Source organism: Phaseolus vulgaris, chromosome 5, assembly GCF_051622355.1.
Source record: "Phaseolus vulgaris cultivar YP4 chromosome 5, ASM5162235v1, whole genome shotgun sequence".
NCBI classification, from domain to species: Eukaryota; Viridiplantae; Streptophyta; class Magnoliopsida; order Fabales; family Fabaceae; genus Phaseolus; species Phaseolus vulgaris.
The window spans coordinates 27,332,242-27,350,611 of NC_143502.1; the positions used below are offsets into that span (position 1 = coordinate 27,332,242).

The window sequence follows — 18,370 nt, forward strand, 5'->3', positions numbered from 1 at the left end:
GGCAAGACAAAAAGAGCCTACATAGCTTGGGATGAAAATGAGGTGTCATCATCAAGTTCTTCATCAAGTGAAGATGAAAAAGAAAACATATGTTTGGTAGCTGAAAATGATGATGAATCTTGCAGTTCAAGTGAGGTAAGTTCATGTGCTTCCTTAAATGAACAAAATTATAGTGAATTACTTGAAGCTTTTCAAGAAACACATGATGAAGCTAATAGATTGGTTCTTTCAAACAACCGATTGAAAGATCTTAACATTTGGCTTGAAAAGAGAGTTAAATCACTTGAAGAGGATCTGGAAAAAGCAAAAAGTGATTTTGAAAAATTGGAAAATCATTTCAAAAATGCCTCTTGCAAGTATGATACTCTCATTTGCAAAAATTGTGAAAATCTTGAGAAAAAGGTTCATTATCTTGTTGAAACTGTGGACAAGCTTTCAAAGGGGAAATCAAACTTTGAGAATGTCTTAGCATCTCAAAGTTGTGTTTTTGGAAAGGCTAGTTTAGGCTTTAATCCACAAAACAAGCAAGATAAGTTTTCAAATTTTTTTTAAGAAAAAAAAAACAATTGTTAAGACAAAACAACCGGTTGTTACATGCTTTTACTGCATGAAGAAAGGCCACTCTGTTAGGTTCTATAAAATAAGGAAATATTCTGTTCCAAGAAGTTTTATGAAATGGATTCCTAAGGGATGTGATGTTTCTAACTGCAAAGAAAAGACAAACGGACCCAAATTTGTAAGGGGACCAAATCTTGCTACTTGAAATCGTTTATGCAGGAAAAATAAAGAAAAAGGAAGAACTGAGTCAACTAATCAAGCTGTTGAAGAAAAAGGCAGTCATTGAAGCTGAATCAATGCTATGCAAAAGACCTCAACAGTGAAAAGAGGCTTCTTGATCATAAAGCACATGGCTCATTGAAGAATCAACATAAGGATAAGACTTTCCTTTATTTGTTCTTAATTTCTGTTTCAAAGCCTTTTTTTATGGTTAAACAATCTTTTTATAATCAATGTCATCTTCTTTGAACTGCTTCTGCTCATGGTTAAAATTCAAAAACAAGTTTTTAACTGCTGCAGAAAAACAACCGATTGTTTCTTCGAAACAACCGATTGCTTTGGGTCTGACAGCACTATGAAGAAATGGTTTTAATTGCTATTTTGAATTTCTATCCGTTGCAGATCAATTGAAAAGAGAGAATCTTGGTCAAAGAATCTGTGTTGAAAGCTGATTATGTTCAGAAAGAAGTTACAACAGTCATAAAGGAATATATTCCAAAATCTTGGAATTTCAAGAGCCTTAATGACTAGTCAAAGATCACATGTGAAGACCATGTGATTTTCAGCCTTTTCTGACATTTTCTGTGCAGAGCAGAGTCAAGTCCTCTCTCTCTGAAAACCAAGTACCCATTGAATGAAATTAAATTCAAATTGATTCTCTTACTGCTATAAAATCTGGTGCAGATTTCTTCCTCAAGAACAACCAATTGCAACATCTCTTGCAAAAAACTGTGAAGTGTGTTCTCCTCTGTTTTCGTCTCTGCCATCATGGAATCAACTCCTCCCACCTCAAAGAGAGTCAAAACCAGGGTTGTAAGGTCTGGAGGAAGGCTAGAAGGCTGGTTTTCTGGAGACAATGATCTCATTGAGAAGTATAGGTATGAAACAAGTATCAAAAAGATAAACAACCCCAAGGTTGTATGCTTTGATTGGCTGAAAAGTCAAAAGCTTGATAATGTGAGAAGGCTGCTCAAGGATCAATCTCTCAGAAAGTTCCCGGAGATGAAGGGAAATATTTATCCAGATTTGGTGAGGGTGTTCTACACAAACTTGAAGTTTGAGGGAAACAATCTAGTGTCTCATGTGAAAGGTGTAGAAATGGAGATAACTCATGAAGTATGGACTGCTGTTGCTGGTCTTAAGTTCTCTGGTCTGAGAATCAACAAGGGAAACCTTGGTGTGGTGGAAGGATTTTAACAAAATCCAATTCTACAAAAGTTGCTTAAAGAATAAACATGCTCAAGTTAGTACATGCTCGGTTGGAGGTTTGAAGCTTGATGAGAGATGCTTGCTCTCATTGTAACTTGGATTCTAACTCCAAGGGGGAGTAATCATTCTGTGCTAACTGAAGAAGATCTGGTTTATATCTTCTGCATCACCAAGAAAATCAAAATCAATTGGATCCATATCATCAAAGAACACATGCAAAAAGCCATGAGGTTAGGTGATTATCATTATCCATATGCTGTTTTGATATCTAAATTTCTACTCTATTTTAAAGTTAATCTTGAAGATGAAACTTCTGAGCTGGTCAAGTTGCTTACTGTTTTGGCGAACTGAATTTCTGAATCAATTGTTTCCTGAGATAAATTCATTCTAGTTTTGAAAAGTTTGCGAAAACTCTCTTTAAACAATTCACCCCCCTCTAGTTTAAAGCCATCTTTTCTTACAACCCGTTCCCCCGCGCCTCTTCCGTGGGCGTCTCCTCCACGAGCTCTCTCACCCGTGGGCGTTTCCGCGTTGGGTGGGCGCTCCACCACCATGAACACGCCTCTCTTTGTTTTCAGGCTATTTTCATAGCACTTCTTCGCTTATTTCTGATCAGACTTTATCACGATCACTCTGCCACTGAGATCAGGCAGTTTCAGCTTCATGTGCCGTGTAGACGACACCCCCCTCAATTTGTTCAAGGTTGGCCTCCTCAGCAGAATGTTGTACGCCGAATTGGCGTTCACAACTAGATACCTTATGTTCTCAGTGCACGACGCCGTACTATCCATGAAAGTCGTCCACAGCTCTAAATAGTCGCGCACATCCAGTTGGTCCCCTGCCAAACCATACAAGCACCCTGTATATAGCCTCAGCAGATCAGGGGACAACTGCAACTTATTGAGCGTGGACCAAAACATTACGTCCGTAGAGCTGCCCTGGTCCACGAGCACGCGGTGCACCCTCCTCCCTGCGGTTATGACTGAAATCACCACAGAGTCGTTATCGTGGGGGACGACGTCGTGAAGATCAGCCCTCGTGAACGCAAGGTCGATGTCCAGCGAGTCATTCGCCCCCTGCTTAGCCACCGAGTTCACTGACCGCACGTACCTCTTGCGCTGAGAGGCAGTGCATCCTCCGCCTGAAAAACCACCATAAATGGTGTGAACCTCCCCATGGATACGCATCTCATGGGCCTGATCCTCTACTGGTACCGCCAAGGCCGTAGCTGCGGATGACCCCGCCAGATAATCTTTCAAGAACCCGCTCTTCACTAGCTCGTCCAACTGATAGCCCAAAGTTAGGCAGTTGGTAATCGAATGCCTGAACGCCTGATGGAACTCGCACCACGCGTCCTTGTGTGGTCCCAACACCTTGTCTGTTTTCGTGGGGACTCTCAGCCTATCTGCGATGTTGGGCACAGCGATGAGGTCCTTCAACACCACCACAAAGTCGTGCCTGACTGGCCTGTTCTCCCCTGAGCGCCCCCTGGCCAAGGGCTTCCTCGCCTCGTAGGGGAGCTTCCTCTCTTGACCTTTCCTCCCTGTCGCGGCGTCATTCACCCCCGCGGGCTGTGCGCGCGACTGTGCTCTAGGGCGTGCGGGTGCGACACTTGCACGCTTCTCACACACCTCACCTTCCGTTGCGATGTGCTCCACCGCGCGACGCCTGATTTCTGCGAAAGTTCTGGGGCGATTCCTGATGAGCGACTTGCAGAATGGCCCAAGGCAGATCCCCTTCCTGAACGCATACACGATCATTGGCTCTTCCGTGGTGCCAACCTTCACCACCTGCGCCCCAAAATGGTTGATGTACTCCTTCAACGTCTCCCCCTGGTAGTGCTTCAAGTCGAAGAGGTCATACGACACCGGCGGGGGAGCCCGGTTCACGATATACTGTTCCCTGAACAACTGTGAAAGCTGCGCAAAGGAGGTCACGTGACCAGCTGGAAGGCTAATGAATCAGTCAGCGTGCTCATGAATAACTTGCACCTCACGGTGTCAGAACCGCCGACAAGCATCATTTGCGTGTGGAACGCAGTGAGGTGCGCCTCTGGATCCTCCATCCCCGTGAACGTCACCTTCGGACTTACGAACGTGTGTGGGATCACTGCCTCCATGATGGACTGCGAGAAAGGCATAGGAAACTCCCTAGGTGGTGTGAAACACTAGCGACACCGCAACCCACGGCGCAACTCTTCGTTCGCACGACACAACTGTTTGTTTCTCGCCTGCGACGCCGCAAGATCCAACTGAATGCGTTCTTGCCCCACCTTCGACGCCGCCATCGCCTCTTGAAGGCCTTGTATCACCTCCATGACCTGTTGCAAGGTCATGCCATCACTCTCTGCGTGTGTTGTTGAACTCTGCCTCGTAGTCCTCATTCTTCACGGTTTCTTGGAGAATCTTGAACTGTTACTGTGAATCTTGGAACTTTCTTCGGTGGAACTGAGCGAATCTTGAAGATTTGCGGTGAATTTTGCAAGAATCTTGAAAAACCTCCACGAACCTCGTTGTTGCTACTGAAACTCGAACTTCTTGCGGCGGAACTGAACGAATCTTGAAGATTATCGGTGAATCTTGCAAGAATCTTGGAAAACTTCCACGAACTTCGCTGTCGCTACTGAAACTCGAACTTCTTGTGGCGGGACTACTGTTTTAGATCAGACCCCACGGTGGGCGCCAAATGTTCCTGCCGATTGACCAGATTGTTCTTCATGCGTAGCTTCAAGCTGCGTATCAAGGACTCCTTCGTCTTCGTTCCAAATCTCCACCCTTCGCCGCCATGAATACCTGAAACAGAGAGAACAAAGGGCGCCCTCGCGGCCGTTTGCTCTCCGACGCTCAAGTCAGTACTGGCAGGAAACACCGTGCACCTCCGTATCAGAACACCACAAACACCATGTTCAGAAGGTGCGTAACTGAATTCTAATTGTTTTCTCTCTCATTCTCAAGTCACTCGTGCGTACAGTGAGTAAGCGTAAAATGACTCAAAGTCTAAAAGGTCCAAATGACTGAAAATGTGAAAACCTCCCTTAACCTACTGACAACGAGAACTTATATACCTTTTCAGTGTTTCTGCCACGTGTCTCCTTCTGACTTAAGCGTAACTCTGCGCGGGTGGCCTTACGGCGCTGTAACCCAACTTAGGGAAATCCCAACGTGTAAGTCTCCCTTCTCGAAGTGCATCTGGCGCGGGGGGTGACTACATGGGTGCCAACTCATGCGCCCCAGCTTCTAGTCACTCGCCCTGGGAGTATTTCTGCCCTCCTCACGTACCATGCATGTAGAGTACCCCTTGGGACGTGGCCCTCTCATGGGTCGTATCTGTCCCAGTGGTTCTCTAACGGTGGTGCGTACTACCGCGTTCCCACGCCTCATGCACAGATACTCCGCAAGTTGGGCCTCTCCCTGCTGGTACTGGGGGTGTGGCTTGGAAACCACCTCTCTCTTCTATTATTAATCTTTCGGGGTACCGAGGCCCGAGGCCTCCACGCCCCTATTGTGCCGCCTCCTACTCGTGCCGCCCTCTCCACGGTCACTCCCACCCGTGGGTATCGGGGGGTGGCACCACCCAACTGTAAGCACTTCTTGGTCCAAACCCAGTCAATGCCCGAGGCCAGTCAACGCCCGAGGCCTGGTCGACCCCCCTTCTCACCTCACTGCGCCTCTGATGGGTCCTACCAAGTGTTGACTTTGGTCAACACCCGAGGACGGGTCGGTACAATTCTAACATAATTTTAAAAAGGAAAAATACATTAATTTTCAAAAAATCAAACTTTATTGTATAAATTGTTATTATGATTATAAAAAGAAAAAACAAATCCTTGTAAATCAGTCATGAAAAACATATTTCTGCTCCAAACAAATAATCTAGAACATATTTGTACACATAAATCTTTATTGTCAATTTATATAATTCATAATTATATAATATATAAATTTGTATCCCCGTGTCCTACATTTTAAAAATCTTATGTATTTTCGTGTTCGTGTCGTATCAGTGTCTGTGTTGTGTCGGTGCTACATAGGTCCACAATATTATTATTTTATAATCAGATGATAGTATAACAAAGTTGTGTACGGTTAGTACATTCTACTCTAGTTTTAATTGTAAAATCAATTTTAAAGCTAAGTAAATTCTTTTTAATTTTTAAATACATTTTTAATGTTTACATAAAAAAAATACTGTTTCGTAACTTTATCACGTTTAACTTTTAAATAATAATAAAATAGACAAAACAATATAGCGTCGTCCCTTCCTCTTTTTATTTATTTAGCCTTAGAATTTTCTTTTTCGATTAAAAATGTTTTACAGAAAATTATTTTTTATTTTATTTTATTTTTCTTTTCTCCATGTATTAAAAAAATATAAAAATAATTGATTGATAATGATTTGTATATGGAAAACAAATATGTGAGACAGAGGCACAGAATTTAAACAATTACAGATAGAGATATTTCTTTTGCCAAAGTTTTGGGCCACACAAGAAAAGTCTTCTCTTTGAGATACATAGCCATTTTCTTATGGACCAATTCAGGAGAGACTTTGACTTTAGGAGTCTCAAGTTTCTAGACTTTGCTTAAAGCAATGTTTCATCTGAAACTGCCCTTTGCAAATTGTTCATTCACAATTTCTTACTCTTCTTCTCTCCAATACTGTGCCTGTTAGTGTTCAAAGTTGTTTCAAAGAAACTGCACCAGTTTGTTCAAGTCTACCATTTACTACTTCTATAATTTTTCACAACCACCCCCAACAAACCACCACTTTCTGATTTTCACTATAAAAGTAACATAATATATTCTTTCTCCACAACAAAGTCGCAATTATTTACTGAATTAATCTTTTCACTTATTTATTTATAATATGACATCACATAAACAAGTAACATTTTTCAACCAGATACAGTGAAGCATCATGGTCATTCATGTGTTCACATTTCCTACAATACTATTGGATAGGGTGCCAATAACATGTTTGTATAGAACTAGAACGTCATTGCAAAAGCCTAAGCAATTTATCAATCACTATATATTTATGTAGCTGAAGTGCATAATTCTTGAGAAGTTACAACATGAAGAACCTTATGTCTTTTATGAGAATCATTTTTCTATGCTATCATATACTTGTCTATCTTTGTGAAATTTCCTTAGCACTTGATTCCATTTCTCAAGACCTGTCCCTTAGTGATGATGTTAATAACACCACCTTGGTCTCCAAAGATGGAACATTTGAACTTGGATTCTTCACCCCAGGAAATTCCCAGAAACGTTACCTGGGGATTTGGTACGGGAAAATTCCTATTCAAACTGTGGTTTGGGTAGCAAACAGGCTAAGTCCTATCAATGATTCATCTGGCATGTTGAGAATGAACACCAGCACTGGGAACCTTGTCCTCACACAGAATGGCAAAGTTGTTTGGTCTACAACCTCTTTGAGAAAAGCAGAAAGTCCAGTAGCCCTTCTCTTAGATTCTGGCAATCTAGTGGTAAGAGACGAGAAAGATGCAAACATTGAGGCCTACTTGTGGCAGAGTTTTGACTACCCCACTGACACTTTCTTACCAGAAATGAAGTTTGGTTGGGACTTGAGAACTGGTATCAATAGGAAGCTAACAGCTTGGAAGAGTCCTGATGATCCATCTCCTAGTGACTTCTCTTTTGGTATGGTGCTCCACACCTATCCTGAAGCATACATGATGAAGGGCAACCAAAAGTTCTACCGAAGTGGACCATGGAATGGCTTGCATTCAAGTGGTTCACCACATGTTAAGGCCAACCCCATTTATGACTTCAGGTTTGTTTTCAACGAAGCTGAAGTTTACTACACATATAGCCTTAAGAACTCCTCTGTGATCTCAAGGTTGGTGCTGAATGGAACAAGCTACGTTCGTAGGCGGTACGTATGGATTGAATCAACGCAAATATGGGAGGTGTACACTTCAGTGCCATTGGACTTATGTGACAGTTATTCCCTTTGTGGAGCTAATGCAAATTGTGTTATATCAGATTCACCTGTGTGCCAATGTTTGAAAGGGTTCAAGCCTAAGTCCCCTCAAGCATGGAGCTCAATGGATTGGTCTCATGGATGTGTCCGTAATAAGGAATTAAGCTGTGAGAACAAGCACATGGATGGATTTATCAAATTGCCTGAGATGAAAACGCCTGACACTACACATACTTGGCTGGATCAGACAATTGGGCTAGAGGAATGCAGAGCCAAGTGCTTGGATAACTGTTCTTGTATGGCTTATGCAAATTCAGATATCAGTGAAGGAACTGGTTGTGCCATGTGGTTTGGTGATCTAATTGATGTTAGACAGTTTTCAGATGGAGGCCAGGATCTATATGTTCGAATGGATGCTTCAGAATTAGGTAGGAACTATAAACTTTGCCACCTTTTAGTCCTTCAGAAAATTCTTAGCTAGGCTACATTTTCATCTGGAAATACTTATGCCACCTTCTGTAAATTTGTGATAAAATTCAATTAGAGCACACCAGTGAGAGCCACAAGAAGGGAGGAGTTTTGGTGGCAGTAACAGCTTCTTTGGCCGTGGCCACAGTTTCTGGTATTCTAATAGTACTTGGCTTGTGCTATAGAAAGAAATCACGCGCCAATGTGAAAGGTAAAATTCACCTTTCTGTTCCTCTTCTCATGAGGGAAAAAACACTATCTGAACTGAATTGCTTACTAATGTTGTAGTATTGTATTAGATATATGCACATATATAGTATTTCCCAGCCATACTGTGATCCACAACAAAAGCAAACATGATATGTCCTGTGTCTGACACATACCGGACACTAATATGTGACTTATACAATTAGTATCAGTGAAATATTCAATTCCAAGAATATTTTTTTGGATCTATGACAATTTTAATACTGTTTCAACACAATTTTAAAAAGAACAAATACAGTGATTTTTTAATTTATGATATAAATTTCTATTGTGATTATAGAAACAATGAACAAATCTTATATGTAATCAGGAATATTCATATTATATATGTATTATTGGGAATGTTTTTATTTAATCTCTTTATCATATCATGCGAAATCTTTTAAAGTTGTTCATTTTTCTTTAAATGAATTTAAACTAAGGTGTCTTTTCCAATGAAGATGATTAAGAAAGGGATGAAAAGCCTTAAATGAATTATATTTTTTTTTTCACTTTTTAGATTTTAGATAGATGAAATAGATTCGTTTTTTATTTTATTATATTTGATTAACTTTTTCACATAAATCTTAATTGTCGATTTATATAATTAATAATTACATAATATATAGATTCGTATTCTCATGTTTTATGTTTTAAAGATTTATGTTTTAAAGATTATACATGTCGAAGTGTTCATATCCGTTTCAGTATCCATGTTACATGGTTAAAAAACTTACGTTCAAGTTCCACTATTGCCAATTTGGTTACCTTCATTGGTCAGTAGCTGCGTGCTAAATGAGAAGTTTATGGAATTCCGTTTGAAATAGCAGGAAAAATTGACATATGGATGTTGAGAAGTCATGGAAGACAATTGCTCTGATTCCTTCCTCGACTGGAGGATTAGGTGGCTATTTATGATTGCAACCAATTGACACATCTTCTTATACGCAGACCTTTTTTTAAATAATTTTGTCTGGCTAAAATGTTGGGAAAGGTAAATCAAAATGAACTTTTACTTTTGTTGTCTCAAAATTAACTTGATTAAAATTGAAACACTTTTTTCTGTGCATACTTTCCTAATTCTTTGCATGCAGTTGGAGTTACCAGGTCTCTCATTTCCTGTGTTATTTCTTTGCATCCAGCTTTGGAGTAACTCGTAGGATATAGGATTTTTTTTCTTTGTATGAAAAAGATGAAATTGCAATTCTTCCAATAATTGAAAGACATTTGTTGCAATGCTTGTCAGTAGTCACAATCTAAAACCACCCACTTATACTTTGTCAGAGAGATCAGACTTCAGTATCAGATCATATCAAAACAGTGGAATCCAAGAGGCTGATATGGACCTACCAGTTTTTGACTTGTCAACTATAGCCAAAGCCACTAACAACTTTACAATCAAGAACAAAATTGGAGAAGGTGGTTTTGGATCTGTATACAGGGTAATTTGCTTCCAGATTATTATGACATTAAGAATTGGGAAATAAAATGAACAATTCTATGACATGATCATTTGAAAATTTAATTTTTCAGGGAACTCTAGCAGATGGGCTGGAAATTGCTGTGAAGAGGCTTTCAGAAAGCTCAGGACAAGGATTGACCGAATTCAAGAACGAAGTAAAATTGATTGCAAAACTTCAACACCGCAATCTTGTAAAGCTTCTTGGATGTTGCCTTGAAGGAGAGGAAAAAATGTTGGTTTATGAGTACATGATAAATGGTAGCCTGAACTCATTTATTTTTGGTATGGATCCAAGGAAGGAATTGTATATTCAAGAAGTTAAGATTAATCTCATGATAATGAAATTGATTTTGTTTTCTGATGGAAATCTGGCAGATCAGGAAAAAAGTGAGTTACTAGACTGGTCAAAGCGCTTCAACATTATGTGTGGAATTACTAAGGGCCTTCTCTACCTTCATCAGGATTCCAGGCTAAGGATTATTCATAGAGATCTCAAAGCAAGTAATGTTTTACTTGATAATGAGTTAAACCCCAAAATTTCAGATTTTGGCATGGCTAGAATATTTGGTGGAGATCAGAAAGAAGGAAACACTAGGAGAATAGTTGGTACTTAGTAAGTGAATACATGTTCTTCCAGTCAAGATGAATTCATGACATCTGTTTTATCCTAGTTAAGAGATTCAAGGCATCAGAATAAATGTTAAGAGTTTCAATTCAAGTAATGAATTAACAGTTTTCATTTAAAAATGTGTTCTGCAGTGGCTACATGGCACCAGAATATGCAACTGATGGGCTATTTTCAGTGAAATCTGATGTTTTCAGCTTTGGAGTTTTATTGATGGAGATTATATCTGGGAAGAGAAGCAGAGGATATTATAATCAGAACCACAGCCAAAATCTCATAGGCCATGTAAGTAATTTGAGACAAATTGTAAACTCACACGCATGCTTGAAACAGGTGTGTATCCTTTATGACAAGCAATTTTAATGTCTTTCAGGCATGGGATCTCTGGAAAAAAGGAAGACCACTAGAACTGGTTGATAAAAGCATAGAAAACTCCCTTTTTCAATCACAGATATTGCATTGCATTCATGTTAGTCTCTTGTGTGTTCAACAGAATCCAGATGATAGGCCTGGAATGTCTTGTGTGCTCTTAATGTTAGTGAGTGAAGTTGAATTGCCTGAGCCAAAACAGCCAGGATTCTTTGGAAAATATTCAGGTGAAGGGGACTCCTCCACAAGTAAGCAGCAAAAAAGTTCCACAAATGAAATAACCATTACCTTGTTAGAAGCCCGTTGATACAATATTTGCTAATCACATTCATCATCTACCTTGTATAGATCCATAATATTTTGTATTATTAGAAATATTTTGTATATTCACTCACTCTTTCTCTCCTTCCGAGTGAAGTTCTGACTTACCATACTAATATTGAAAGAGAACATTAAAAGCATGGTAGCCCGTAAAGAGCTGAAAATATGATATCACAAGAAAACAATAAAAGGGTCATAAAAGAAACCAAGAAATCAAATTGTGGTTTACAACTTTTCATACCTTAAAAATGGTCAGACTTTTGCATCCAAGAAAATGATACCAGGAGTTCTCTGTAACTACTGGTCTTGTTTGAGAAGATATAGCAACAATTTGTTAACATAATGTGTTCACTCATTCATCATCTTTTAGGTTTATTTCTTTTCTATTTGTTAAAAGAACACAAAATTTGGCTAAGTTGAGATAACAGAAACTATGCTGCTTCAAAATTACTAACTTTTGAACTAAGCTATAAAAAGTCTGAAATCAAATTCACTCGTCCTTCACTAGAAAGTTAAATATTTTTATGGATTCCTTAGTGTTTAGAACAAAACTCGTCTTTTTTTTTTTCATGTAACTTTCTGAAAAAAGAAATTGAGAAAAAAAAAATGTTATTAACCGGAAACTAGTGTTTCCAAACATGTTTCTAATGGAGCTATCCTACAAAAACCATCACTATAAGCTTCTGGATATGCTCTCAAAGGAAATTGCTTAGCGTGAGACCGTCGCTCTTTTCGGCATTATAGAGCGAATTTATCAGCAATCACATCAAAGGTTCTGTTAGCCTGGTTCTGTATCTGAATGAATACTAAGTTGAAAAAAAAATCAAAAGAAACAGTGAAAGGAGAAATTCTAACAAGTGTTCTTAGTTTGAAAATTGTTTGCAACCTCAAATCCTTTGTAAGTAATTTTTATCCGAAGTGTGTTTGACAGCAAAAGGAATAGAAATAGTTTGATATTGGAGATTATACATAACTAGAGATAGAAACATTTTATGGCACAGAAGTGAATAAAAACTACATCTTATATAAGTTGATAGTGTCATAAAATTGAATTAAACTCAAAACTCAATTCTTAATATATTATTAAACTATTCACTATCGAATTATCCATCATTTTAGTATGTTGAAGCATGAAAAAATGAATTTTCCTTCAACAACATATTTTTTGCTAATTGAGATTTGAGTGAGAATTCTATCATCCCATTAACACAAAAGTTAGCCACCCCATAATCCCATCACAACTTTCTATAAAACTAAATGTTAATAATCAAATGCAATGGTAAACTAAAGTTGTTATCCTCAATACTCTTATCTTATTTTTGCCTAATATGCAGAGAACTTCCAATTTCTTCAACTGGGCCTACAACTTGATGTATCTCTTAATTTCCCCAAAGGCTACATCAAAAAGAGTGAATTGACAAAAACTTTTAGCATTTTTCCTCCTTGATCAACAAAATGATGTAGAAATGCAAGAGCCATTCATGATGAAAAGACAATTTAAAAGGTGAACAGTAGTCAGTGTCAGCTTTCCAACCTTCATGCTTAACAAGGACGCCATTACTTGCTTAGCTCTTTCATGCACTTTACAGTTAATCCTTTTGAATTTGTTGTGTTAGAAACGCAAATTTAAACGCCACGACCACACTAAAACATAGCCCAAAATTGACCTGCACCCCAGAAAATAAAAGCTAGTTAGCTGTCAAGAACAAATAAAGAAAAAGAGAGAGAGAATCAAAAGTTGGACCACAATATATAGAGAAGAGTTAAGGGGCAAAAAGTCTCCACTAGGATGCTGTTTTTATCGTGTAGAATTAGGTGTTATCCATCTTTCAAGCCTCCAATCATAAATACCCCAAAATCTTAGGTAATTTGTTCATTCCTTATATACATTTACATTACAACAAAACCAACATTTTATTTACAGTTTTATTAAATTTGATGAAAATAAATAAATTATAAAAAAAATGAATGTTTAATTGTTGATAGGATAAAAACAAATGAGTACAGATTAAAATTGAAACATGATTATTTTTTTAAAAAAATAATTTACATAATGAAAATCATTTTTTTTAAATTATTTAATTTTTTATATTATAACTATATATATAAGTAATTACATGATGTTAATATTTTATTTTTTTTGCATACAAATTATTAAAAAATAAAAGTGTAATAAAAAATGAGATTAGTAAATTAAATTCAAACATATAAAAAATAAAACAAGATGTAAATGTTCATTTCACCAAATAAATTATGTGAAATAAAGTCTTGTTACATAAATAAAAAGAAGTAAAACAATAAGTATATAGTGATATAAATAATATTATTAAAGATTAAATATGTTTTTCATCTTTGTATTTTCACGCGAAATTGATTTTGTTCCTAATCTAAACTTTAGACTTTCTGTGTATTTATAATAAGGAAACTATTGAAATGAATCGTTGTTACTTTGTTTTTTTTACGTGGTAGATAGATTTCCTTTATGAACTATAATGGATGTTAAAATATTTCATGGTAACTTATGACTTACATGGATATTATAATATTATTATTTCGTCAACACTGAAAATTTGTTTGATACTTAAAAAAAATATTGGTAAGAACCCATTTTAATAGTTTCTTTACTACAAATACACAGGAGATCTAAAGTTTGGAATAAGGATAAAAATCAATTTCACATTATAGTAAAAGAAAAAAATATATTTAACCGAAATTTAAATATATTTGTGATAAATATAATTTTTCTTTCGTGAAGTACAATTTATATATATATAATGCTCATTAAAATTATTTAAATAAAATATAAACAATATGCATGTATTGCCTTATAATCGATTATCGATTATGTCTACTCCTTGTAAAAGTTGTGTTACTATATACATGAATTTACATTACTATTAGATCAAGTTCCACTATCAATAAATAAATAATCTCTAAAGATAATATCTATTAAATTTATTTAAATAAAATATAAAGAATATGCATATATTATCTTCACTAATGCAAAAATATTTTTAGACAACGATTTTTTAAGTCCTTAGGCAATGGTGTCTATAAGCACATCCTCTAAAGTTTTGAATTATAGATGACAGTCAAACAGTCGTAATCTATATAACACAACTATAGACAACTATTATTAACAGAACTGTTGTCTATATTGTAAGTGAAATAAAAATATAAAAGACCTAGAGGAGAGTATAGGCGTCGATTATGGACAAAACTAAGGGTCTCTCATTTAAACTTAAATCTAACAAAATTTGATCAACATAACGCTTAAAACATGAACTTTTTAAAATAGAACAATATTGATCGGATTCGAAAACCCTTGAACTCAATACCAATATGCATCACACAATTCATTAAAATACATCAAATTCAATATAAATTAATCAATTATAATTTACAATTCTAACTTTACAAATATAACTAATAATCTAACTAATTAATAATTATAACTTCACAATTCTAATTTAATCAATTATAATTTACAATTCTAACTTTACAAATATAACTAATAATCTAACTAATTAATAATTATAACTTCACAATTCTAATTTAATAATTTTAACTAAAATAAAGTATACTTATAATTTAAAATATAAGAAGTTCATGAAAAATAATAACTTTACATCAAATACAATATAAATTAATAATAACTAAAAATATATATATATATATATAAATTAACATACTCATGAAAAATAACATCTGCAAAAACAAAAAAAAATAATAAATAAAAATATTTTACTAACCTGGTGGTGGTGGGCAACGGCGACGCTGGAGGGACAATGCAAGACGCGGAAGAGCAAGGTAGATGAGGCCAAAACCTAGTTAAGTACGCGGTAATGCGAGAATGGAAAAAGCCCTGAAAACAATCAAGCAATAACGAAAGGAAGCAATTGCGCAAATGTGATGGAGCAATGCAGCAAGGGAGAAACAATGAAGGAAAAAGGAAGACAACGTGAAGGTGCAGGGAAGAACAAAGAAAGTGTGATGTTTGCGAAAATGAACGTGTAACTAAGGCGCGCACTGTCCATAGAGACGACGGTTTTACCAAATAATAGTTGTCTATTAAAAAACTTGAACAATAGCTACGTTTTGCATAAAAACGTAGTTTATGCCAAGTTTATAGACTACTGATCATATGAATAATCATAGTTTATGGGTTATAGACTGGGATTTTATCTTAAATCGTATGATTATGTTAATTTCAAAATTATCAGAACATTTTATTAGACGACGCTCCTGCTTGAATCAACGTCTATAGACGTCGCCAAACCCTCTTTTTGCACTAATGCTTATAAGGGATTATTTCTAAGTTTTTATTATAAAATTAATTTGTTGCTACATGAATTCACATTATAAGTAGATAAAGTTCCACTATCAAGAGTATTATCCTAATAAATCCAGTAAATATGGTGGAGGAAATAAATCAAATATGGAAACTAGATTGGATCGGAAGAGAGAAAACTTATTTTTTTTCTCTCATTTCTTGATAAATTTTGGGAAACTTTAGATGAGATGATTTTTTTAAAGATGGGAATCGTCCAAGAGGAATTTATAGCTTAGAGATTAAACAAAAACGGATATCACTTTTGTATTGTCAGGTTTAAGGGTGTTCGTTATGCTTTACTTTTAAGAAAAACAACTCGATTAGATTAGAATTGGGAACCTGAAAATGCATGCTAATTTTCCAAGGTACAAATGATATGGGAATATGTCACAAAATCAACATTGACTACAACAACAAAAAGTAGGAAAAACAAAAGTCAACAGAGTATAGGTTAAGAAAGGCATTACTTACACTCAAGAAGTGCAACAGGATAATGTACCGACCGGTCATCGGCCTCAGGTGTTGACCAAAGTCATGGTGGAGCCCCGAGGGCTGGGTCCACTGGGAGGTCAGCAGGACAGGGCGGAGTCTCACTAGTCTCATGGATAAGGGGAGCCAAGGAGGGGGCGGCATCGAGGCAAGGCATGGAGGCCTCGGGCCTCGGCACCCCGACAGTAAAAGATGGACCGAAAAAGGTGGTTTCCAAGCCACACTCCAGTTACCAGCAAGGGGAAGCCTAGATCATGAGGGGTCCGTGCATGGGGTGTAGGAAACGCGGTAGTACGCACCACCGTTAAAGAGCCACTTGGAAAGAGACGACTCGTAAGGGTCACATCCCAGGGGTGATCTGCATGCATGGCACGTGAGTAAGGCAGGGAACTCCCAGGGCGGATCCCGCACCAGTTGCACTTCGGCAGGGTAGTCTTACGCACTAGATGGCCCTAAGACTGGGTGATAGTGTCGCTAAGACGCACCTACAATATGCTTAAGTGACAATTAGCAAAAGGGCAGAAACACTAAAGAGTATATAAGAGTTAAAAGACAACAGAAAGAAGGTACGCATTTCTAATGCAAGTAACGCTGAGAGTTAATAGTTTTTCTTTGGTGTTTCATTGCCCGAGAGTTTGACTTGAGCATCGGAGTGCAAACGGACGCAAAGGCATCCTTTGTCTCTTTCTTGCAGGTATTTTTTCAAGGAGGGAAAGGAACGCAGAGACAGTGGTTCTTGGACGCGAAGTAATCAGAGGTGCACGAAGACGTTTGGGTCGTCGGCGGGAACATATAATATGAACAATAATTCACAGAGTACATGGAAGGGAATGGTGTTTACAACGAATGATCAACCAAAAGACTAGATGAATAAAAACATGATCCAAACAACCGTGATGTAACAAAATTAGCAGAGATAAGAATAGCTTCACCATGGAGGGATGATGACTTTTTACGGCAAGTGCACCGCATTGTCAGAAGTAATAATGTGTCCCTAAGGATGATATCGAACCCATAAGGAACAGTTAAATAATCAAGTAAAATAATCACTAAATATAAAACAGAATAATAAAAGTGTGGTGAAAGTTGTTGTTATGGCAATGATTAATCAGAAAACAAGTCAAAGAATTTGTTGCTTCAAGTTGGAAAACTAGGGATTAGGTTTCATCTTTCTCAGTCTTTTGTATTTTGATTAGCATGATAACTTTATGTCCTTTGATTGATATTGATGCCCGTATAAAATTCATTTGTATTGATTCCTCGCATGTTTTAGTTCTATTTTATGAGGAGTGTTGGCTTTATTTAACTCTAATTCATCAAAAACCCTTTTATGTACTTCTTTTGCCTTCCTCAGATATTGCAAACATTCCTTGACTTCCTTATCCTCCCATTCTTCTAAATCAACATTATTATTTAGGACTTCTTTCATCAACAAATCATCTGCATATATTTGTCTTTGATTTTCCAAATATAGTTCATCAAGTGCATCCATTCTAAAACAATCTCTCTGGTCAATCGAATGTTTCATTGCTTCAAGTACATCAAAACTAACTTCTTCATTCTGCACTCGGATCTTTAGCTTTCCTTTGTCTAATTTTTGCAGTTTTCATAAATGGACGTCTAAGAATGATAGGTACTTCAACATCTTCCTCTATGTCTATGATTACAAAGTCAACTGGGAAATAAAATTTGTCTACCTTCACCAAAAGATCTTCAACTATTCCATGTGGATATTTTATTGATCTGTCAGCTAATTGCAATGTCATCCTTGTAGGTAAAATTTCAACATCTCCAATTTTCTTCAACATAGATAGAGGCATGAGATTAATGCTTGCTCAAGGATCTAGTAATGCCTTACTTACTGTAAAATTTCCTATTGTGATTGGCAAAGTAAAACTCCCAGGATCTTTATATTATTGTGGCAATGATTTCTAAATAATGGCACTACATCGTGCTTCTAGTTCAACAATTCCTTGCTCCTTTAATCTTATCTTTTTAGTCAACAAATCCTTCATAAATACGACACAAGTAGGCATCTGTTCCAAAGCTTTAGTGAAATGAATACTTATCTCTAGTTGTTTCAGAATTTCACAAAATCTGATAAACTATCATTCTATATTCTTTC

The 18,370-nt window shown here is 36.8% G+C and overlaps 2 protein-coding genes and 1 long non-coding RNA gene across 5 annotated transcripts; 1 reads left to right on the forward strand and 2 right to left on the reverse strand.

Annotated features, from left to right (window-relative positions):
• Positions 1-2,588: 2,588 nt before the first annotated feature.
• Positions 2,589-4,051, reverse strand: LOC137834191 (uncharacterized). The gene is made up of 2 exons (XM_068642253.1): positions 3,983-4,051; positions 2,589-3,905 (listed from the first exon to the last, which is right to left on the reverse strand). The coding sequence occupies exons 1-2, from the start codon at positions 4,049-4,051 to the stop codon at positions 2,589-2,591; spliced, it is 1,386 nt and encodes a 461-aa protein (XP_068498354.1).
• Positions 4,052-6,600: 2,549 nt separating this feature from the next.
• Positions 6,601-11,505, forward strand: LOC137835341 (G-type lectin S-receptor-like serine/threonine-protein kinase SD1-1). Of its 3 annotated transcripts, XR_016520811.1 has the most exons (8): positions 6,607-8,360; positions 8,477-8,611; positions 9,477-9,640; positions 9,931-10,088; positions 10,180-10,390; positions 10,484-10,721; positions 10,868-11,018; positions 11,107-11,505. XR_016520811.1 is itself a non-coding variant. In XM_068643814.2 (7 exons), exons 1-7 carry the CDS (start codon positions 7,061-7,063, stop codon positions 11,407-11,409), a joined length of 2,496 nt encoding a protein of 831 aa, XP_068499915.1. In that variant the 5' UTR covers positions 6,601-7,060; the 3' UTR covers positions 11,410-11,505. The 3 variants fall into 3 exon arrangements, 2 of the variants coding, with proteins under 2 accessions (XP_068499915.1, XP_090158182.1); XM_068643814.2 differs by lacking the exon at positions 9,477-9,640 and having other exon boundaries at positions 6,601-8,360; XM_090302056.1 differs by lacking the exons at positions 6,607-8,360; positions 8,477-8,611 and having other exon boundaries at positions 9,507-9,640.
• A 970-nt stretch (positions 11,506-12,475) lies between these two features.
• On the reverse strand, positions 12,476-13,133 carry LOC137834465 (uncharacterized). The gene is made up of 2 exons (XR_011084890.2): positions 12,958-13,133; positions 12,476-12,818 (listed from the first exon to the last, which is right to left on the reverse strand). It is a non-coding gene; the product is annotated as an uncharacterized LOC137834465 (long non-coding RNA).
• Between the last annotated feature and the right edge of the window lie 5,237 nt (positions 13,134-18,370).

What these genes read in the sequence shown, in the direction of transcription:
- LOC137834191 (XM_068642253.1), bottom strand. Translation starts at nt 4,051, where the DNA reads ATGGAGGATCCAGAGGCGCACCTCACTGCGTTCCACACGCAAATGATG. An exon ending in TTGTCGGCGGTTCTGACACC is followed by an intron (nt 3,906 to 3,982) that starts GTGAGGTGCAAG and finishes TCCTTTGCGCAG; the next exon opens with CTTTCACAGTTGTTCAGGGA.
- LOC137835341 (XM_068643814.2), top strand. Translation starts at nt 7,061, where the DNA reads ATGAAGAACCTTATGTCTTTTATGAGAATCATTTTTCTATGCTATCAT. An exon ending in AGGAGAATAGTTGGTACTTA is followed by an intron (nt 10,722 to 10,867) that starts GTAAGTGAATAC and finishes TGTGTTCTGCAG; the next exon opens with TGGCTACATGGCACCAGAAT. An exon ending in GCCAAAATCTCATAGGCCAT is followed by an intron (nt 11,019 to 11,106) that starts GTAAGTAATTTG and finishes AATGTCTTTCAG; the next exon opens with GCATGGGATCTCTGGAAAAA.